Below are 23,445 nucleotides of genomic sequence, written 5' to 3'. Positions count from 1 at the left end.
CAGCCTGTGTGTGCCCAGCCCATTGTTCTTATTCTGTGCTCTATTCCCAAGGCTTGGCACTAGTTGGTACTCAAGAAATATCTGCTGTAAAAATGAACACGAGTCCAGTGTGTTGAGTCATATGGTCACGTGCTTAGTATTTTGAGAGTGTTATGAGAAGCTAACTCAGTCTGGGTCATGGCAGTTGAATGCGGAAGACTGAAAGGGGAAAAAAGGATGGGGAAAGGCCTCTGGTGGCAGGAAGCGGGGCGGGGGGCAACATTGAAGCTGGGTCTTGGAGGGCAAATGGGAGTTGACCAGATGGAGGGGAGAAGGGCATTGCAGGCAGAGGCAGCACATATGCACCAGCTCGGAGGTGGGAAAGAGCGTTGGCACATTCTGAGAACTGCAAATCAGCCATATGATTCGAGTGGTGGGCCCATTTGGGAACGTGGTAGGAAGCAAGGCTGAAGAAATCAGTCAACAGAGATTGAATCAAGAAGGACTTTGTATCCTGGGCCAATGACCTTGAACTTGGTCCTTCAGGTGATGAGAAGCTCTTGTGAAATGTGGGGCAGGGAGGGGCAGTCATGGTAAGATCAGATATGTGCTTTAGAAAAGCACACGACTGTGCCTGTCTGCAACGGGAAGACTGCCTGCCCTGTGGGAGCTCACACCCAACAACGAAAACGTGGGGAGAGGAGGGAGAGAAAGGATTTAGGAGGGAGGGTGAGCCTGAGCTGGTTTTCTGGGAAACATCCCTCATTTCAGTCATGTTCTTTTTTTTCACTGGTGTGCTGGAGCGGAAGTTCACCTTTAATCCTTTTCTGACAAGTTAAGTCAGCCCCTTGTCATTTAAACCCAACAGGGCATAGGAAAGCCAGGAGAATCTGCTGGAAATTACACTTTGGGCTTAATATAGCTTCTGGATTCCATGTGCTCGGAGGCCCCGAAGTAGCTCAGGCCAGGACTCTCACCCCCTGAGAAAGCATTGTCCAAGCCTCACCTGGGGGGTGCCCTGACCTGGGAGGCACCCACCTCTTCCATTAGCCCAGAGTCTTATGGGGAAAGGATAGCGGAGTGAGGAGGTGACTGCAAGGTGGGAGAGAGGCTGCACATTCCTTAGAGACCATCTCACTGCACGCTTTTATTTTACCTGTGAAGATCCTGGAGCTCAGAGAGGGGTTGTGGTTTCTTCAAGGTCACACAGCAGGATGCTGTGCCCCAGGCCCTTGCTCTTTTCTCTTCTTGGTAAGTGAGGACACACTCTCCAGAGTAAGCTGAGCCACCAGTGTGTTATTCTTAGATATGCTATGTCTTTCTCAGCCATCCAATGTGGGAGCCCATCACTGGTGGACTCTGCATGTGGTCCAGTGAAACATGTTATTTGGTTGTCCACTTCAACTGTTGGCACCTCCTCTCAACAGTTGGGAAGCCAAGAGCTCTTATCAACCCCACGTGGAGCAGTGAAGTGGTCTCAGTGCCATTATCAGAAACCTGATCTTAATCCCCAAGAGAAGATGGATTTGTTTGGTCAAAAACCCCTCCCCCACCAAGCCAGGGAGAGCAGTGATGCGTGGCCAAAGCCAGCTTTCCCCCACCACCCTGCTTCTTATCTCCTCTTCCCGTCCAAGGGCATCTGTGCACAAATCCAGGATGACTGAGCTGTGGTGTCTGGACAGATCTCAATCACCCGGCAGCTCTTCTTGCCTGAGGCTGACTACAGCACCTCTCACCCCCCATCTCCCACTGTAGTCCTTGGAAGCTCATGGATCACTCATGGGCCATCTGACACAACCTCGTAGCTACAGGGTCTGGTAGAGCCATCCTAAATATGGACCTTGATGACCCAAGAGTGGAGATAATGAGATGCCCTACACATTTCACACTCAGCGAACACCTGCACACCTGCTGTTGCAGTACCTGGGTTTTTCAGTTGAGGCATGGGGGTGTCACAGAGTCCTTTGAAAATATTCATCCCCTTTCTCCTACAAAAACACACACAACATATTAAGCATACGTTCTGGGATTTTAAGCACCCCCAGAAGCCCATCCACATATTTCCTAGGGATCCTGAGGCCCCCACATTGAATCCCTGGCCCAGAGATCATTCATAAATGAATGGCTAGAACGGGGTCTTTCTTTCAAATACCAAATACATTGTTTAATTACACTGGAGTCCCCTAAACTCTCTGGGAAGCCACTTTCACATTTTCGAGGAGGAGCGCAAGGCTGCTACCAGTTCCAGATTGAAAGGCTAAAGACAAGGGACTTGTAATTTTATGAATGACACATCAGAGAAGCAGAAAAATGAAACTCTGCAAGAGATGCAAAGATGGATAACTAAGCTACCAGGTGTTGTCTCTCTAATCGAAATATGTACAAAATGCTGAGAGAACACAGCAGGTGATGTCTTAATTCTGCTTTGGTGAGAGGGGTCAGAAGGCTTCACAGAGGAGAGAATGAGTAAGATTTGTCCAGGCAGAAAAGACAGGATGAAGTAATATATGTGAAGCCTATTTCCCCTGCACCAAGGGGGGACGGAAGCAGCTCGTCTGTGGGGCTTTTCATCTGTTTTGCACAAATCTTAGTGAGATCCTTAGGGAACGTGCCATCAAGCCCACTGGCCAGATGATGAAACAGAACTTAACAACTTAATGATAGGCAACTGGACGGGAAGCGCTCCCCTCGAGGGAAGTAGGGCCACCTGTCCTTTATACCTTCAGCCCTGTGTACCATGCCTAGGAAGTTGTGGGAATAGTTGTCGTCCAAGGCCACTGAGTTAATTAAATGGTAGAGCAGGATCTTTCTTTCAAATACCAAATGCTTTGTTTAATTACACTAGAATCCCCTGAACTCTCTGGGCAGCCACTTTCACATTCTCAAGGAGGAGAGCAAGGCTGCCACCAGTTCCAGATTGAAAGGCTAAGGATGGTAGGAAAAGACAATGGGCTTGTAATTTTATGAATGACCTGCGAATAGGAGTGGATTCAATAGGAGGAACTGTGTCTTTATGTTACTTGCAAAGGTTTGTTCAGAAGTTCAAGGTCAAATCTCTTTACTAGACAAAATCTCAAGGCCGTGTTACTGCTGATCTCAAAGCACCCCTCAACCCACTCTAGCTAGGCTTTAGCCCCCAGTACCTCCAAAGAACTGCCCTTGCCCAGGCCCCCATTGGGCTCCATATGCTACCAAGTTCATGGTCATTTCTCTGCTCTCAAGTCACTCACTGGAGTGTGAGACACAGCTAGCTGACAGCTGACTATTCTATTTCTTAAGCCACTTTCTTCTCTTGGAATCCAGGACACCCCACTCTCCTCACTGTCTTCACATCTTGCTGGCTGTTCCTCCTCCTTCTCAGCCTCTCTGTTGGTCTCCTTTTCTGTCTCTAAATATTGGAGTGCCCAAGGATCTAGCACTGGGCACCATCTATTCTCTGACAGTGCCAAGTATAAGTCTCCAGGCTTCATCTCTCCCCAAAATTCCAGGTTTGTGGCCTCAACAGCAGCTGCAGCAGCTCCATCTCGATGTCTTGGAGGCACTCCCAGCTTAACATGGCCAACAGAGAGTGCCTGACGCCTGTCCCTGTGTATTAGTCTGTTCTTACACTGCTAATAAAGACAAACCTGGGACTGAGTAATTTATAAAGGAGAGTTTAATGAACTCACAGTTCCACATGGCTGAGGAGGCCTCACAGTCATGGTGGAAGGCGAATGAGGATCAAAGTCACATCTTACATGGTGGCAGGCAAGAGGAACTTGTGCAGGGGAACCCCTATTTATAAAACCATCAGATCTCATGAGGCTTATTCACTACCAGGAGAACAGTATGGGGGAAGTTGCCCCCATGATTCAATTATCTCCACCTGGCCACACCCTTGATGCATGGGAATTATTACAATTCAAGGTGAGATTTGGGTGGGGACATAGCCAAACCATATCACCCTGCAACCTGCTTCTCCTGTCCTGTCCTCCCTGTCCCATTAAATAGCACTGCTCCTGCAAAACCAGCTGAAACCCCAAAGCAGGGAGTCATCCTGAATCCCCCCTTCTCTCATCCCTTCCACATGTTAGCAAGCCCTTTAGCTTCTACCTGCAAATCATAAGCAGAACACTTTTCCCTCTCATCATCTCCACTACCACCATCCTGGTACTCAATCAAACCACTGTTGCCTCTTGCCTGAACTGTTCTAACCTCCAAGTGATCCCTCTGCTGCCAGTCTCTCACCTCCTCTGCAATCCATTCTCCACCCAGAAGTGACCTTTTTAATGAAGTAAACCAGATCCTGTAACTTCTTTGCTTAAAATCCTCAATGCTTCCTGGTGCCCTTAGAATAACTCCAGATTCAGCTCCTTAGAACACAGGGCCCGGTATGAACGGTCCCAGGCCATTTTTCCAACATCACCCTCTATTCACTTTGTTCCAGTCACATGCACTTTCTGTTATTTGAACATACAAAGCTTTTTCCCACAGAACTGTCTTGCATTTGTTTCCCCCCTGCCTGGATTGTTCTGCCTTCTTCCCTTGGCATGGTAGGTTTCCTGTTGCCTTTGCGATCTCAGCTTAAATGCCTTTTCCTAACTACACAATCCCTTTCTATCCCACCACTCGATTTTAATTATATGCACTGCACTTATCATTAGCTGGTATCTTTCTTATTTGTTTATCTTTTAACTCCTCCCCCATGGTAAACTGTGTGAGCACAGGATCTTGTCTTCTTCCTTGGCGAAATCCCAGTGCCTAGAACCATCCTGGTTTCATAAATATGTGTTGAATTAATGTTGAATGAGTGCATGGAACAGCTCCCTCTATCAGAGTTTCACAAACACCATGACATGCTCCCTGGCTGGGTTGAGTACATCACTGTCATCTGGGGAGCTCGTTAAAAGTACAAATGCCCTGAGGCTCCAGTCCTGGAAATTCGGATTCAATAACTGTAGAATGAGTCTCAGGCAACAGTATATTTTTAGTGGCCTCTGAAAAGTCTAATGAGCTGTCAGAGTGAGGGACCCCTGCCGGTTTCCAATAGAACTTGCAATAAATACCAAGAATCAGGGCAGCAATGATTGTGATTCACACTCTGGCCTCTAGAGGGAGCTGAAGGTTTCTCCCATCACCCCATCCCCAGGAGGAAGAGCACAATATGATGAGTCTGGATGGTTACAACTTAACAGCTGTGGTTAGGGGTGGAGTTTTCCTTGGGGATGCATTAAAGGATTGTGATAAGGTTTGGCTGTGCCCCTACCCAAATCTCATCTTGAATTGTGGTTCCCATAATCCCCATGTGTCGAGAAAGGGACTCGGTGGGAGGCGATTGGATCATGGCGATGGTTTTCCCCATGCTATTCTCATGATAGTGAGTTCTCACGAGATATGATGGTTTTATAAACACCTGGCATTTCCCCTGCTGGCACTTCTCCTCCCTGCCACCATGTGAAGAAGGACGGCTTTGCTTCCCTTCCACCATGATTGTAAGTTGCCTGAGGCCTCCCTGGCCCTGCAGAATTGTGAGTTAATTAAACCTCTTTCCTTTGTAAATTACCCAGTATTAGGCAGTTCTTTATAGCAGCATGAGAATGGATGAATACAGATTACAATGGAATTAGATGTGGGAACTTTTTCTTATTTCCTCTTTATGTGTTATTGCATTTGTTCTAAAATCAGCTGTCCTTTGGTAGGCCCTCTCTGGCTGACTTATCTTCCTTCCTATGTGACTGGTATAAGATTGAGCACTGCATACACCTCATCAGGGAGAACCTGGCTCTTTGGAAGGCCGGGGGTTGGGGAAGGAAGGCCTAGACAAGACAGGTTGGGTTGGTTCAACCCTGGCTTTTGTCTTCCTCACTCACATCCTCTTCCAGATCTCATATCTGTAAGATGTGAATTCAAGATCAGAATGTGGGGTCAGAGAAGTAACAAGGAGCAGCCAGGTTGAGTGGCTGCCAAGCAAGAAGGTCCAAAGGGGTTGTCTAGTCCCATCCTCTGGGACCTTGGTGCTGGTCTCTCTTGGTCACCCGAGAGTGTACCTACCTTCTTGCCCTTATGATATGGTTGGACTGTATTGTCTCCTTAGGATCATCATTTTCAGTTTTGCTTCAAATAATGAAACATTGTCAAGGGTTGGGACTGAGAGAGAGCCAATGATAGTAAAGCCATTCTGAAATAACTCCCTGCTTCAGGGAGAGCTAAAATCCATTGAAATGGCTGAACTGTGTTAAGCCACTGGGTTTCCAAGAATTGAAACCCAGTGAGTTCAATAGCATAACCATTTAAAATGTTGTCTCTGCCCATATCCCTTGGGAATGCAGGTGGTAGGATGGAATTCAAGGAATTTAACCCTGGTGATCCTCCCCAAAATTACCTTCCCCTCTTATTCTATAATTTCCTTTTCTAGATCCTGTAAGCTATCAAGAGACATGAAATGACAATAGCTATCATTGAATAGGTGCCACAGTGAGCTAAACACCAGGCTCTTTTGGTTGCAGACATTATCTCATTTAAGCTTACAAAATACATGTTTTCATGCCCAATTTCAGGTGAAGTTTCTAAAAGGCTGAAAGGTTAGGTCACCACCCAAGGTCAAACACTAGAACTCACACACAGGTATTCTGATGCCCAAGTCCTCTCTTCCTACCTCAGCCTTCCCAGCCTCTAGTCTCAATTCTTTTTCAAATGGTCCCAAGCGACCACAAGTCCTCATTGTAGAGGCATCCAGCAGAACCCAGAGGGGACGATCACCCTGGCCAGGTTGCATCATCTGCACCACAAAACACACACCCAGGTACACATCTTCCCACATGGTGAAAATGGTGAGATAAGGGGGTACTGAAAGCAGGGATGTTATCATTGTTTGTAGATCTCCTTCTCTCTATCTCTGGCTCTCTTTTCTGTGGCCTTGTAACCTGGGCCCAGAGCAACTCCCGGGAACAAATTGTAAAAGAAGGAGAGAAAACAAAGGAGGGATGATAAAAACTGCTGTAAAAGGTTAAACTCCCATGGCTCTCTGTGGCTGTTTAATGGAGTTCCATGATATAAACAGACCTTCGGCTTTGCCTGCTGGGCAGGTGGCCTCCAACTAAATGAGTTTAGACAGTGTTTCCTAATAAGAAATGTTCCTTTTTCCTTCATACTTAACAAAGCCCCCTGAGTATCCAAAGACCCACACTCCTCACCCCCTGACCAACAGATACTATCAACATTACACAAATGCCCACATGAGACAGAAGTGGGCTACATAGCATGGTCTGTCAACAGGTGCACATTATAGCTCTATGATTTGTTAATCTAGCAAATGTTCACTGAGGTGACTCTGCTCTAGGTGCCAAGAATACAGCAGGAAAAAAGACATAGTCTTCGCTCTTCAGACGATCACGGTCCAGGGGCAGGTATTTTGACATGATGAGGTAAGCACTAAAGATCCACAAAGAGGATTCATGGAGGAGGGTGTGCCTACAGCTTTCTGGAGAGGTCAGGGAAGGCAACATGACCTGAGACACAGTCTCTTCGAATGGCCTCAGTTTCTTCATCTGGAAAATAGAATTAATCATAGTACCTACCTTGCAGTGAAAACATGAAAATGAAATGTCATCATGTATGTAAAGCACTTGATCTAGTGCTCACACATTGTAAAGGCTCAATGTCCGCCACTCAAATTAGTATAAGCAGCATTAATAAATGAGTCCCCAGTTAGAGATGTAAATAGGAATTATTAAGTAAAGAACATTATTTGTCATTCATTTTCTGGAAGCAAGAGCTGACTTAAGTGCTAGGGTAGATTAGTTATTAGGTGACAGCCTCCTACTGGTGAAGTATGGAATTGCACCCCTACTCTATTAACAAAAAAAGAAAAAAAAAGCTCTCTGGAGCTTATCTACATGAGCTGTGAAGATGAAGCCTGGACACTCAAATCTGGGAGATGAACCCATGTAACAGTGGAGAAAGCAGAGGGAGATGGAGAAAAGCATCCTCAAGTTGAACAGGGCTTTAATAGACAACTACGATACCCAGCACCTCAGAGGACTGATGACTCTCTTGACATCTGTATGTTTTCAAAGAAGTGATTTGAGCATGATGACCATCTCCCTCTTTTCACCCTCCCTCACCACACATGCGTGCGCACACACACACACACACACACGCACAATCTAATGATGTCGGGTTACCAAATGAGATTCATCTTACTAAAAATCATTTCAGGGCAAGTTTGCCTGGAAAACTGATTCAATGAGCATTCACTGCTATTCTCTTGTCAGGTGAGCACAGTGTATTCCAGAAGCTGCAGAAGAAAATCTCAGAGCTCTAGAGTAGGCTGTCCAGTGGAACTTCCTGCAGTGATAGAAATGTGCTATACTTCATTTGTCCAATATGGAGACCACCAGTTATAGGTGGCTAGTGAGCACTTGAAATGTGGCTAGTCTGACTGAGGAAATGAATTTTAAAATTAATTTGATTTAATTTAAAGGTTAACATCCACGTATGACTGGTGGCTACCATATTGGACAATCCAGACCCAGGGGCTATGATTACACATACTTTCTTGAGTTTATTCTCATAGTTTTGGCATCTTGTTCTACAAATGGGCTGAGCTCCTCCCCACTTGGCCAGACCATGGGGGTAAAGTGCCCAAGGGTCAGGCTCTTGCCACTTCCTCCCAATTTCCTTCCCCTCCCTTGAGGGGTCCACAAGCAAGACCATCCCAAATACCCAGCCAGAGGTCTTGTTAGCTCCAAGGTTAGGTGATCCCTATGGCTTCAGACAATTTCATCAGCTGCCCTGATTTACCCAAAGAATCCAATGCATTCATGATGTTTCCTAACAGCTCAGGATGATCCCTTTGCTAATATAATGTATTTAGGACCAGAGGGGAGGCTGCTGGGCTTGACACTTGTTTTGGGCCATTTTGTGCCTACTGTGCTGAGCAGGCAGTGGCGGCCTCATCACAATGCCCTGCTTCTTCCTTCTAACGGGGTAGGAGACACAGTCCTGACTGGGCCTGTGTAATCTATTCATTTCCTTCCAAGCCGGGCTCTGTAAGCTCATTCACGGAGGATGGAGAAAGGAAGCTGGGACGGGAAGCAAACACACGTACAGAAAACAAACAGCACTGGGCAGCTCCCTGCTTGGAGGAGGGGAGCAGACTGTGGGGAGAGGGAGATGGGGAAGGAAGCCGCAGTGGGGAGTTCATCTGGCAGGCGAGGAAGGGGTCAGAGGAGGGTCTGGCTGGAGAAGGAGACTGAAGCTCCTGTTGCTCCTCCTCCCATTCCCTCTGGAAGCCCTGCCCTGACCTTGACTCCTGGAGCCCCCATCTTGGTAGGCTCTAATGTCTCTCCCTTCAGCTGCCTCTTTGGGAAGAGAGACAATCACTAGGGAAAGCTGGAGTAGCAGTAGGCAAAAACTGGCCACACGGAGTCCCCTGGAATTTCCTTCCGTCCTCTGCCCCCATCCTTCCCATCATAGGCAGGGCACGTGGGCTCCCCGGGACCTGAGGACAGTAACCAGTCAGCTGAGCCACCACCTCCGTCCAGCTACAGAATTACAAGGGCCCAGGCATTTGGCTCTAGTGGGTGATTTGCATGTGATTTGCATACATCTGCATACCCATCCTCCAGAGGCCCTCAGTCAAAGGATGTGAAATGAAATAAAATAAATTAATTAGTGCAGCCTACCATGGCCCGATATGCAGGGCCTGACACTGGTAAGAGATGCCACTGATTCTTAAAACAATCAGTGGCATCAAGGTTAGGCAGTAAGAGTTGGGGAGAGAGGAGAGTCTCCCTACTAGGGGATGGAGAAGAAAATGAAGAGTCTGTCCAGCCCAGGACACGGATCCTCCTGCCCCAGTCCTGCTCACCATCTTCAAGAGCATCAAGTCAAGCCACGGGAAAACCTGCTTCTGGCTTCTACACCTGAGCCCAGCCTGGCACTAGCATTGCCCATAACTCCAGCAGGAGTCTCTTCAGGGAGATTTTCGCCACTGTGACTATGGTAACATTCGATTTCAAACCGGAGGGAGGGCAGTTGCTTCAAGAGCTTGGAAGGCAATGAGGTGCCCACTGCTATTTTCCCATCTCCAAGCTTCCTTCCATTTCGCTCCATTAACTGTTTCCACTGGGTCTCCATATTTCTATCTGTCTTTCACCACCCCTCCCTCTGATCCCATCTATTGGATGGCTGAGGGAGAGATGTGGTCCCATCGTCAGCAGTGAGCTGGAGTTAATTTATCCCTGTCCTTCTGCCAGGTGCTAATGAGATGCTCGCAGCCTGTGTCAGCCAAGCAGTTCCCATATCCTGTAAATACGTCTCTTAGTGATTCAGTTCATGGCACTATTTAACATATGCCTTGACTTTCTCTAGGCCCACTGATCTATCTAGGATGGTGCCCTTCCCTAAGGCTGGGACCTTTTAGGGTGCTGGATGTCAGATTCACACCTGTGAGGCCCAGGCTACCTGGAGAGCTTGGGTGGAGGGCACTAGAATTAACTCTAAGCAGGAGAGACTGCAATGCTGAAATAGAGAACCATGATTTTTGATTAGAAGGAGTGCAGATCACAGCCAACAAAATAGCCACAACAAGCAAACCATGAATCAGAGACCAAAAATGCAAAGCAGAGCAGCCAAGACAGGCTGGTTCAAAGCTCACCTGGACCAGGAGCAAGGAGACTGAAGAGAGCTGTTCTGAGTCAAGACCATGAACAGCACGCATGCCCCAGGGATTCCTCTAACACTGAGTTTCCATGCTCTGTGTGTAGATGTGGTGACAGCTCCAAGGAGCAGAGGAGCCAGCTCTAGATCTCGAATCACAGTTTGGTGCCCACCCCCTACCTTCCTTGCCCTCTCTTCCACGCTCCCTCACTCCCTCTAGAACAACTCCACCTGACTGTGCTACCCATTAGTTTCATTTGAAGAAAGGACAACAAAGATTAGGAAAGCATGGCTTCTGATCAGGGGTTTGCAAACTGTAGCCCATGAACCAAGTCACCCTATATTTAGCCTGTTTTGTACAGCCGGTGAGCTAAGAACCATTTTTACCTTTTATAATCATTGAAAAAAATAATAAAAAGAAGAAGAAATTATGACACATGAACCTTATACAAAATTCAGACTTTGGTGCCCATGAGTAAAGTTTCATTGACACACAGCCGTGCCCTTTCATTTACACACTGTCTGTGGCTGTTTAGTGCCAAACCAACAGAGTTGAGTAACTGTGACCAAGACTGAATGTCTGGCAGACAGGAGAATATTTACAATCTCAGTCTTCACCAAAATATGTTACCAACCCTGTTTAGATGATGGAAGAGGAGTTCTTCCCCAGGATGGTGGTGCTTCTATCTGTGCACACTCGAGCATGGCATTGCAAGAAAAGCATCAGTGCCCACTGGATCTTCTCAGCCCAGCCCCAATTCCTTTGTGGCAAAGGGATAGAAGACTGGGATGCCCCATCCAGACAAAAGAAGAGTTCACTCAGTGGTTGAAAAGGTCACCTGTGCTCAAGACTCCAAGCTATTCTTCCTGGTGCCAACATCTGGACCCTGGGCAAGTGGGTACCTGCTCATCTGTAATCAATTCCCTTCTCAGATGGTGCCAGACACCAGGATTAGTCCTATATGCAGTCAGATTAGGTGGCAGACTATCTCTGTGATTTGATTTTGCAAAAGGCAAGAAGCCTTCCTGTTTTTCTCTCTCCCTTGCCAAAAACATTATCCAAAGCCTCATGCTCAAAATCCCACCATCAGACATCACTTCGTGATTACACTGCGCCCAGGGCCCAGGGTGTTCTCAGTAACTTCTACTTTGCCTAATGGAGTTTCCCGAGAGTAGGGGCATAATAGGAGCACAAAGGAGGTGGAAACCAGATCAATCCTGAGGGTAGAAGGGAGGGCTAGTCCCCGTGGAGGGTGTCAGCAGAGGACAGGGACCCAGCAGAGGCCCAGGACAGCTCAGGACTGGGTCGGGGTGAGGACATAGCCACGCCAATGAGGGTGTCCAGAGGGCTCTGAGGACCCTCCCATCAGTCCTGGCTATGGGCATGGAGGGGGCAGTGGTGGTGACTTACCCGGTACCACACGATCTCCCGCATGCGCCCATCTGTCTTGAAGTTACACTTCAAGGTCACGGCATCTCCAGCCACCACAGGCGGGAGAGGCTCAATGTTGACTGTCAGGTAGCCTACAGAAGAGAGGAGAAAGGGATGGTAAGGGCACGAGCTGATCGCGGGGCTGGGCTGATGAGGGCAGGGCCAGGGAGAGAGCAGACAGAAGAGGGAACCTTGGGGTCTATAGTTGCACAACTTTGAGGGATGCTGTTCACACTGTGGTCTCTGTGAATGGTGACTGCAGGGCTGAATGGAGCCGATCACCCTCTTCTTCCCTTTCTTTAACATCTCCCGTTAGGCTGCCTCCCTGGCTCCAGTGGATCCCTCCAAACCAAAAACACTTCTGCTTGGGACACGTTTTCCCCTAAAGGTAGGACCTGCTGGTACCTCCAAGAAAAGCCTCAATGTATTTCTATAAGACACCCCAGGGAAGGCTTCTGTGCTCCAACATCGCCCCTCCGCCCCTTTTTAGAGTCGTGGCATTCATGATTCATCTCTTCGGTCCTCCAGGAAATGAATGCTGAAATGTATTTACTTGGCATTTCCAAACCTATTTGAATACAGTTCGCTCAGCCACCCTTTAAGCCCCATCACCATCCTACGCAGCCAGGATCTGGGAAATACACACTGGGACATGCTGTTCTAAGTGCCCATACTCCTCCATTTCCAACCTCATAAACAAATGACTCCTGGTAAAAAGAGAGCCCTGGGAAACAACCATTGGCTTCCTTAACACCCATCATTGGCTTTCCCATCACACATACTTTGCCACCCAAAGGGAGGGGAGGGTCTAAGCGTTGGCCATGGCAGTAGTGATATGTTGGAGAAGTCCCTTATAGGCCCACCATCTGGGGAAGAGTCTCAACTCACTGCAGACACCAAGTGATGTTTCCCCGACTATCACCAGGGAATGCCTGGAGCAGACGCTGGGACACTTGCCTTGGTAGCCACACCTTGGGGACACTGCTCTCTCCACACCAAAGTCCAGTCTGGTGAGGCCTCTAACCCACTCCTCTGCCTCCACCAGCCCCATCCCAGAGGCCTGGACCCTCACTGCTGCTCCAAGGGGAACCTCATTCCTGGGCGGATCATCCAGGCTCATTTGATCGGCTTCCTGCTGGCTGATGTCCAGTCATCGATCTAATGGATCAATCCAGTCCAATAGTCTTAATGAGAAAACTAGCCAGGATGGGTTTGAAGATTTCAATTGTGCAGGCAAGCTGAGCAGATGGAGCCCACGGGCCTGACCCCTGCCTAGAACTCAATGGTTACAACACTCCAGGAAAAGACAAAACAAAACAAAACAAGAATCGACCTGGAGAGGATCAATTTGGAAGTTGGAGTCAGAGCGGATCTGCATGGTCCGAGGCTTCAGGACCCAGCCTCCAGGGTGAGGGGCAAGGCACAGGGCTCACTCCAGGGTGGCCTCTAACTTAGGCCAGAGGTCAAGCTCCTGGATAGCCCTGGAGCCCACTTGGTCCGAGAAAGTCACGACCAGAGCCAACCGGTCCAACCTCCAAGACCAGAAGGACCAACGGGGATCCTTCTTTCCTCTTTTATTCAACCCCAGTTCACTCCCACCTACCCTGTGCAGGCCCAGGGCCAGGATCCAGGAAGCAGAGACCCAGGCATTGCCCGGCCCTCCAGGAACAAGTGGTAAGGGTGAGACAGAGATGCCCAACACAGTCACCACTCAGGTGACCAGTCAGCCTCTAGGTAGGCAGACGGGGGGCTGTGGGTGGGCACAGAGGGAACCTGATCCAGCCCGGATGATCCCAGCCATGGGGCATGACAAACAAGGAGGCCACCTTCAGGAGGACAACTTTCCCCACAGAAAGGGAGACCTCAGGGCAAGCCAAGCCCATGTGTAGCATTGTGACAATGGCTCAGATGTCCACACCTGCTTCATTCCAGGCATTGGGCTAAGCACTTGATATGATATACATCTACTCTCTTAATCACCACGACACTCCTAGGAGAGAGGAACTATTATGATTCTCACTTTCTGCGAGCAAACCAAGAGGTGAAGTCCCCTGCCAGATCACACAGCTGCAAGTTACAGAGCTGGAATTCAAACCCAAACCTTCGGGCTCCATGACAACCACCATGCTATTACAGCCTCTCGGAAGAGGTGAGAGAAAGTGGCAAACACTGTACATCTGCAGCCTGCATACATTTTTTCTTCCAGCCCTAAAGATGGAGGATGGGCATTGTGGCAGGAACTGTGATAAGAGTTGAGGACCTCACCCCATGGCCACAATTCTGAGCCATGTGGCTCAATCTTTCAGTGAGACCTCCCTGCCCTGGGCTTTCTCTCACCTTTTCTGATATAGTTATGAGTTGAGCATCATCAGTCCAGATGGCTGATGAGATCAAGGCTCAAGAAGGTCCTCCTCCCACTGGAAAGAGGAGGGAAGGACATATTCTCAGATGCATAAATCTTTGAGCAGCCTGAGGTGGGTGCAGATGGTGTGTGCCTGTGAGGCAGGCAGGGTGAGATGGAGGGTCACCCTTTGTTGGCAAGCCATGAGGGAATTACAAGTGTAAGTGTGGCAGTGGTGGGGAGGGCAAGTAGGGGAGCGGTTGCAGCTCTGGTGATTGTGTGGTAGTGTTAGGAGCCCTGGCAGGTGCAGCAGATGTCTGGGGCAGTAGGATTCACAGGGGCATGCCAGGGTGAGATCAGAGGCACAGGCACTCAGTCTTAGAGGTGAATCAGGTGTGTGCAGGAGTGGGGTGGCTCTGACAGGTTAAGACAAGACAGCTTTTCCCAGAATGTGCAGAGAATAGGGAGTTTCTCACCAGTGTTTCAAGAAACATGATTTCTCTCTCTCTCTCTGTGTGTGTGTGTGTGTGTGTGTGTGTGTGTGTGTGTGTGTGATACAGAGTCTCACTCTGTCATGCAGACTGGAGTTAAGTGGTGTGATCTCGGCTCACTGCAGCCTCCACCTACTGGGTTTAGGCAATTCTCCTGCCTCAGCCTCCTGAGTAGCTGGGATTACGGGTGCTTGCCATCATACCCAGCTAATTTTTGTATTTTTAGTAGAGATGGGGTTTCACCATGTTGGCCAGGGTGATCTCAAACTCCTGACATCAAGTGATCCACCCGTCTCAGCCTCCCGAAGTGTTAGAATTACAGACATGAGCCACCATGTCTGGCAGGAAAACATGATTTCCATCATCCATGAATTTTGAGAGGTCTTGGGTTAACTATAATTAAACCCCTTCTTCCCTTCAGGACTTCTCTGAACTTTCTCTCTTTCCTTTTTCCTGTCTTTCCTTTATGCATGAAAAATATATTAATTGAGAATCTGTTCCATACCAGGCACTGTTGTAGGCACTGGGGACATATCAGTAACAATAGACACGTCCCTTCCCTCATGGAGCTGCCAGTTTAGCAGCAAATAAATGATGGAAAATATGTTCCGTGGTGATAAACATAATGAGGAAAAACGAAGCAGAGTGAAGTGACGGAGGGTAATGGGGGAGGGGCTTCTTCAGCCAGAGGGGCCCTGGGAGGCCCTTTTGAGGAGGCTGGAATAAAGGAAGGTGTGAGCCATGGGGGTATTGAGGAGAGAGCATTCCAGACAGAAGATATGTCAAGCACAAAGGCCCTGAAGCTGGATTGTGTGCTCACAGTGCCTTGTAACCCTCCAAGTTTGGGCCAGAGTGGGAAATTTTTCTTAATATTTTACACCCTGGAGCCCATCTTTTTCAGAGCATCTTGTAGAACCTGAGCCAGGAATGGGAGGGAAGAGAGTGAGGCAAGCAAGGGGCCTGCAGTGCAAAATTAAAGGACACACTCTCATTGCACCATCCTGAGAGTGAGTGGGTGGCCCTTTGAATGTTACCCCTTGTGCACCTGGCTAGCCTCACCCTAGTCTCAGCCCTGCTGGTGTCCTTGAAAACAAACATCGGGAAACACCGCTGTAAACCGAGGCAGGAGTGACTGTGCCTTCCATTCCAGGGATGCCCCTACTTGGAGTCATGGTAGCAGCTGGCGGGGAGAAATGCTCGTAGCTGGGCACTCCCCTTCTCAGACGCGCAGGAAGCTGAGGGAGTGGGGTTTCCAGGCTGCAGAGACAGGTTTCGCTCTAAGGATTAAAAACGTGTCACTTCTAGTTTTCCCAGCACTTTCACTCCCATTTTTTTCAGCAGCTCAGGCAGCAGCCAGTGCCTTGTACGATGCTGCGACCACGAGTATGTCACACTGGAGTGCAATTGTCTGTTTGCACATCTGCCTCTCCTTCTGGAATGTGAATTCCATTAATATCAGTAGAGTATTAAAATATGAATACAGTAAGTGATGCGTTTTGAGCGTTCATGGGCACAGGCAGTTTGGATCCTCATACCCTCCTGTAAATATGCCTCTGTCACAGACAGGAATGAGCTACTGTTCAGAGCTGTGGAGCACCTCGTTCCATGCCACATGGACAGAGCAGCCAAGCGGGGATCTGAACCCAGAGCCGTCTGGCTCCAAAGCCAGTGTCTTTCTACCACTTCTTACTACTGCCTGGAGCAGAATCATACTACTTGATTGGGTCTCTTGGGAATTCTGGGGGGTGTCCCCCAATTTGCAGCTCCATCGGTTGCCACTGAGTCTCCACCAGCTGCCTGGCTCTCAGACAGGGCAGGGAAGTCAGTGCAGGAGCTGGGCCAGGTGAGTGGGGAAAGGACTGACCCAGAATTACACACTGAATGATAGGAACCATAAACAGAGAGACCTAGGGTTGGGTCCAGGCTCACGTGACCGATGGTGGGCAGAGGGGAGACCCTACTGCCTCAGGGCTTGAGGTCACAACCTGACAATGAGCTGTGGCCTGCTCATTATCCAAGGCCACGACAAACATCAGGCGATACGTGGAGTCTAAGTCTCAGGTCTGGAGGTAGGCTCTCTGGCTGGGGTGAGGAGGGAGAAGGCGGAAAGCAAGGTGATTTTCCAACAGATGTGCCAGGCAAGGCCATGACAGCACTAATCAACACCTGGATCACAGGTGAGAAAACACCTCTAAGACACAGACACACACAGGAGAGGAGATGGCAAGGGTTCATAGAGCAAGGGAGCTGTTTCCAAGAGAAAACCACAGGAAAAGTTCTCCTCTAGGTCCAATGAATATTCCCCCAGCCCTGATTTCACAAAATTCCATCATCTTCCAAATACCCTGCACTGGTTCTTTTCCTGAAAATCTCCTCCCCATCCTTCCTGGCTCTTCCCCACCCACGTACCTCCCCAGAATTTGAAGTCAGTTGATAACGTTCAAGTTTCTCACTCTAGCATTCAGTAGCGACCTGGGCAAGTTATGGGACCGCCATGGGACTCAGTTTCCCCACATGTAATGTGGTTGCAGGAATAATCACGGGGTCCAAAGTGGTAAAGCATGGTTGAGGACTTCATTCGACACAAGCTCTGCCCAAACAGGACACCCTGGATCCGAGTGAGGTGGCATCACACTTCCCGCCAACTCCCTTCCCTGGCCTGCCTCACTCCAGCATTCCACTGTCCAGTCTAGGAAAGACAGCTCCAAGGTAGAGGCTGAAAGAGCAGAGACTGGCATCTGGAAGCCGACTGGAGAGAAGAAAAGATTCAGAGATGACCTGCTCAGCCAGCCATTTCATCCAGGCTGGGGTCAAAGTCAGGAGACCGACAAAGTGAGAGCTTCCCCCAAGGCAGAGGACATAAAACTGGAGAGCAGGCTCAAGTAGGCCGCTGCTGGGGACTCTCCAGGAGGGGCCTCTGAATGGAAGCACTTCGGGGTTCATCCCTCCTATGGAGCCCCTGGGAATGAGGAGGCACAGCTGAGCAGGCATGGGTGGGGGATGCCTGTGAAGAGCAGTGGAGTGGTGAGTTCTAGTCTCAGCTACACTGCCACCCAGCGCTGGGACCTCAGGCAAGTTTTCCATCTTTCTGGGCCTCAGTTTCCTCATCTGTAAAATGAGAAAGGAACTTGATTTTGGGGGCCTTCCTGCTCCAACTAACCCCATATCAGATGCTAACTGAGCCTGAACCTGGGAGGCCAGAAGCAGAGGCCACCCTGCCACCTTCCTTTTGGGTACCACTCAACACCATTCCTTGGAGAAGCAAACCCACCAATTACTCAGCCACCAGCTGCAGATGGAGCTGTGTCTTTCAGGGCATTAAATTTGCCACCAATCAGCCTCGATGCGTGAGCCCCCCTAAGCGCGGTATCGAGAAGTGGATCAGGAGTGGAGACAGATCCATCTTAACTAAGCAGTTCATTATCCTGAATAGCGCCATCACTCTCTCCTCTATCTCTGACAGTGTTTACACCACTCCTGTTAAGATACATTTAGCAAAATCACAGACAATATTTAGGAACCTGGCACCCTTCTAACGAGGTGATGACAAATAGCTCCTCCACCCGGGAACTCGCCTGGCAACATCCCAGCATCGCTCCCCGCCCTTTCCCAGCTCCAAGGGAATGTGTCCAGAGGGATGGCTCAGGTCTGGCCCCAGGGGTGGACAGGGTCAGCAGGGGCTTCCATGAAAGGGATATGGGTCTGTCTCTGAAAAGAGACGTAAATTATGTTAGAGTCACCACATGTCCCGATCTGCCCAGGACCGAGGGGGTCTCCTGGGACGAGAGACTTTCAGCACCTAAAACTGACAATGTTTCTGTCAAATTGAGATGAATTTTCACCCTTGTTATAACTTCACCATGGCCCATGGATGGCCCTGGCTGATTCACTTAAACCTCCGTGCCTACTTGGATAATAGGGGTAACTGTGCCTCCCTTGACTTGGTGTAAGGCTGAGTGAGAGTGAATGGTAACCCCCTCCTCAGAGCATGGCTGCTCTTGGGTTCTCAGAAGATGATGGTGGTGACAAAGTATGCCACATGGGCTTCCTGCACCCATTCATGCTCCCTGATCATTTCTCTAAAATGCACGCCCCTGGCCTTCTTTTCTTTAGGGTCTCCAGGAGCTTCCCATTACTCCATAGGAAAAGATGCACATCTCCCCAGTAGGGAGATGTGGCCATGCCTAGCTGTCAGGTTCCTCCGGCCCCTCTCGCTCATCATCCTGGCTCTGCTGCCTCTGCTCTCCTGCACACACAGCCTCCTCTAACCTCTGGGCCTGAACACTGGCTGTCCCTCTGCCCTAAGCCCTCTCCCTCACTTGGATAACTTGGATATCTCCTGGTCATCCTTCAAGGATTCACAAAAAATGTTACCTCCTCAAGAAAACAACTCCTCAAACTTCCATAGTCCTCAAAGCACTCCTGCCTCTCACACTCCTACTGCTTGGGACGCTGAAAATTACCTGTAATGACATATTCAGGGTATGCTCACCTCAACACAGGTTATGAACTGTTTCTCTTTGCTATGGTCCCCAGGTGCCTAGAACAGTGCCTGGATCAAAGATGGTGTGAAGAAAGAAACAAATGGATTCTACTCATTTCCTTGACTGTTTTATAATTCCCAGGAGGGCCCTCACAGAAGCATCTCTTTCTAATGGGCTTTTCCCTAAGCAGCCTGGGCCGAAGATTCCCCTGACCTCAGGTGTGTTCTGAACCTGCCTCTCTGACCACATCTGCTTGGATTGGTGTTGCTGCCAGCTTGGAGTATCCAATGGCCTCCCATGAAGCCAAGTGTCAGAACTGCATCCAACAGAGGAAATCAGCACTGGGTGGTGAGTGGCCACCCCTTCGGGTTCTCTCACTCAGGATGGTAGGATATGAGACATTAACCATGAGTCAGCAGACAGCACTGTGGTAGGGGAGAGACTGTACAGCAGACAAATCCACAGGTAGTGGCACTTAACTGAACCACCATAATAACAGGGCCCTCGAGCAAGAAACTTGGTGCCCACCTCAGCGGGTGAGTGTCAGAACCAGCAAACTCAGGGCTGCAAGAGGAGCTGTTGTAGCAGCCTGAACAACATTCTGCTTCTCCTGGTGACAGTGAGCTGAGCTGGTGTCCTATCTTCCTGGCTTCTCCCATTTCCTTACCACCAAGGGAGCTAACAAAGGAGCTTGCAGCAGATGAGGGTGTGGTTCTTCATGCTATCTCACAAACCCAGATGCATGGACTCAGATTAACCAGGAAACTTCACATATAGAAATGCAAACATCCTCCATGCCCATGCCCATGCCCAAGTCCTGGGTAGCGAACCCTGCTGTAAGGCAGTCCATCACTGCCTGATGTACCTCTTGGTTGTCTCCAGGCACCTCAAGGAAACAGGCCCTACACTGATGTGATGTTTTCCCCTATTTCCCAATCAGGGAGTGCAGAGCACACCAGTCTACTTCTTGGAACCTCTTTTTCTCATGCTCACATCAAAGCAGCCAGCAAGGCCTGTAAGCTCTATAAAATATATGCAAACTCCAACTAGCTCACCCCTCTGCTGCTACCTCCTTGCACCTGGCCATCATTTGTTGTGTCACCTACTGCTCCATCTCCTCACTGGCCCACCTATTCTGCCTTCACCTGGCCCTGTGTCCTCCCTACCTCTCTGATTTCAGCTCCCCTCACTCTGAACTCATTCAGTTTCTCTACTCACAATGAATGCTGCTGGCCCCTGAACTTCCTAAGAATATCCTCACCTCAGGGCCTTTGCACTTGCTGCTCCCACCTTCCAGAACAATCTTTCCCTAGATACCCACATGACTCAACCTCTCAATCTTTCTCTGCTCAAATGTCAAAACCTTTTTGGAGAAGACTCTTGCAACTATCCCATGTAAAGAGCACCCCTGTCACTCTCTGACTTATTACCCTGCTTTACTCCTTCTTAGACGTTTATCACTACCTACATATACTTACTTGTTTATTGTCTGCTGACATCCCTGACCTCCAACTAGACTATACACCTCATGAGACTGTGTGTGTGTTTCAATATTTTTTTCTCTGTTATTCAGAGTGGATAATTTCTATTAATCTACTTCCAAGTTCGCTGATTCTTTCCTCTGTCATCTCTATTCTGCTACTGAGTCTAGTCAGGGAGTTTTTTATTTTGGTTATTGTATTTTTCAGCTCTAGTTTTTCAATTGGTGCTTCTTTATATCTTCTATGTCTTTGCTGAGGCCTTCTATTTTATTATTTGTTTCAAGACTGTTTTTGATAACTTGTTCAAGTATTTTCCTAATAGCTGCCTCAAAATCTCTGTCAGATACTTCAACCATCTGTGCCATCTCATCATTGTAGTCTACTAATTGTCTTTCTCCATGTGAGTTGAGATTTTCATGGGTGTTTTTTTTGTGTGTGTATCAAGGCATTTTCATTTGTATTTTGCACACTTTAAGTATTACCTAGTAAGACTGTAGGTTTTATTTATCTTCATTCTTTATGTGGCATTTTGATTCTGGTGTTTTTCCCCAATCCATCTGCTAGTACTTATTTTTCAGATTTTTCAAATAGATGTCCATATATTCTACCTAGGTTTTATATTTGAATTAGTGAAAGATGAAGTGAAGCTTGTCTTTACTTCATCTTACCAGAGCTGGAAGTTCTTGATTTCATGTTGTTTAATTACCACTTTGATATGATTTGGCTGTGTGGTCCCCACCCAAATCTCATGTCGAATCGTAATACCCAGTGTTGGAAGAGGGGCCTGGTGGGAGGTGACTGGACAATGGAGGCAGTGAGTTCTCAAGAGCTCTGGTTGTTTAAAAGTGTGTAGCAGCTCCCCCACTTTCTCCTGCTCCAGCCATGTAAGATGTGCCTGCTTCCCCTTCACCTTCTGCTATGATTGTAAGCTTCCCAAGGCCTCCCCAGCTATGCTTCCTGTACAGCCTGCAGAACTTTGAGTCAATTAAACCTCTTTTCTTTATAAATTACCCAGTCTCAGGTAGTTATTTATAGCAATGCAAGAATGGACTAATACTACTATATCCCTAGAATCTAGAACAGTGCCTAGCACTTAGTAAGAGCCCAATAAATAATTGTTGAAGGAATGAAAAAATGAGCATGTGACCAGTGCTTGGCAGTTTTCAAAGGATTTCTGTAATTACTATCTCATTGATTACCATTGCAGCCCTGTAGGATAGTGTACCCATTCTACAGGGGAGGAGACAGAGGCTCAGAGATGCAGAGTGACTTCCTCACCATCACAGAGAACCAGACTTGGCAGGCAGGCCCTTTGACTCTGAGTCCAGTACTCTTCCCACCATCTCATGGCAACCCACTCCCCCTTGCTTCTAAATGAAGAAGCTGAAAACAGGAGTGGGTAGTGGGTAGTGGGACTAGGGGCTAGGAAGTACACAAGAAGTCTTGCTGGGGTGTAGCAGGGTCAAGTACCCCGCTATAGTAACAGGACACAATGCATCCACAAGGGGGCAGCAGGAAGACTGATGGTTGAGGCTATTTTCAAGTTCAAAGCCAGCAAAGGCTGCTAGGAGGGCCAGGAAGATGTGTTTGACTGGGAACATTTCTGGAACTCTAAGAGACTTGTGGCTGGGCTGGCCAATTTGTTCCACCACATCTCTGACACGCAGTCCTCTGAACCCACCTCTGGAATAGTTTTTTGGCCCAGAAGTGTCTGCCGTGTGTCACCCAAACCATTACTTATTGAGAGCAAGTAACTAGTGAAGACTGAAAAGCAACATGGGTCCTCCATCCTTTTCTCAGGGGGCAGCGGGTGTGTCTGCCACTGGACTAGGAGCTCCTGAGAGCAGGGACAGGTTCTCAGCCCACTCTGCATCTGATCTGGAAGTGCAGCAGTGGTGACAAGAATTCAAGGACCCTTATCTCCTAAGAGAACCATTGTGGACCACACCACGACTCGATCTGGGGCAGACGGGTGGTCAGGTGGTTGGCAGCAGCTCCACCAGCTGGAATTTAGGTCTTGCTGGGATGGACCATGACGGTCAGGGCCACATAAATTCCTCGCACCACTCTCCCCCTGCTGTGGGTCTGGAATTTATCTCCATGTGATAACAGGAGCTCCACACACTACCACTCATGAAGAAAAGAGGTCACCCCTATCTTATGAAGACAAATACCCTATCTTGACACTAAGGACATCCTCCCTGGGTTCCAGTGCTGCGTAATTACTATTGTAATAAATATTATTACAACAAACCAATTACTGCAACCATATCTTCTAGGCAGGTACAGAGAGTTCTGTGAAATACACTCTTCTATGCTGGACTAATGGGCACTCCCAACCATCCACCTCCTAGTTGGCAGAAACAAGGGTGAGAGGTGGGGCCGGGGGTGGGCAGTGCCTCTTAAGAAAAGAAAGCCACTCCATAAAGAGGGGAAAAGCTAACAGGTCATCAGTCTCTAAGACGGATCAATTCTGCTTCTCCAGTAACTCTCACAACTGTCTTTTCCACTCTATTCTGCACCAATCTGGCCTTAGTTTGGTCCCTCCACATCTCCCGGTGGAGCGCTGCAATAGCCAGCTCACTGATCTCTAGCC

The 23,445-nt window shown here is 48.6% G+C and overlaps 1 protein-coding gene across 2 annotated transcripts in view; it reads right to left on the bottom strand.

Annotated features, from left to right (window-relative positions):
- IGSF21 (immunoglobin superfamily member 21) overlaps positions 1-23,445 on the bottom strand; it is a 270,820-nt gene that overhangs the window by 142,103 nt on the left and 105,272 nt on the right. For both annotated transcript variants that reach the window (XM_003891213.4, XM_017957665.2), the window contains exon 2: positions 12,032-12,144. In XM_003891213.4, the coding sequence (XP_003891262.2) occupies positions 12,032-12,144 (113 nt within the window). The remainder of the gene's footprint in view (positions 1-12,031; positions 12,145-23,445) is intronic.

This window comes from Papio anubis, chromosome 1 (genome assembly GCF_008728515.1).
Source record: "Papio anubis isolate 15944 chromosome 1, Panubis1.0, whole genome shotgun sequence".
Lineage (NCBI taxonomy): Eukaryota > Metazoa > Chordata > Mammalia > Primates > Cercopithecidae > Papio > Papio anubis.
The sequence above is the reverse complement of the archived record's forward strand: the minus strand, read 5'-3'. Positions and strand labels throughout refer to the sequence as shown.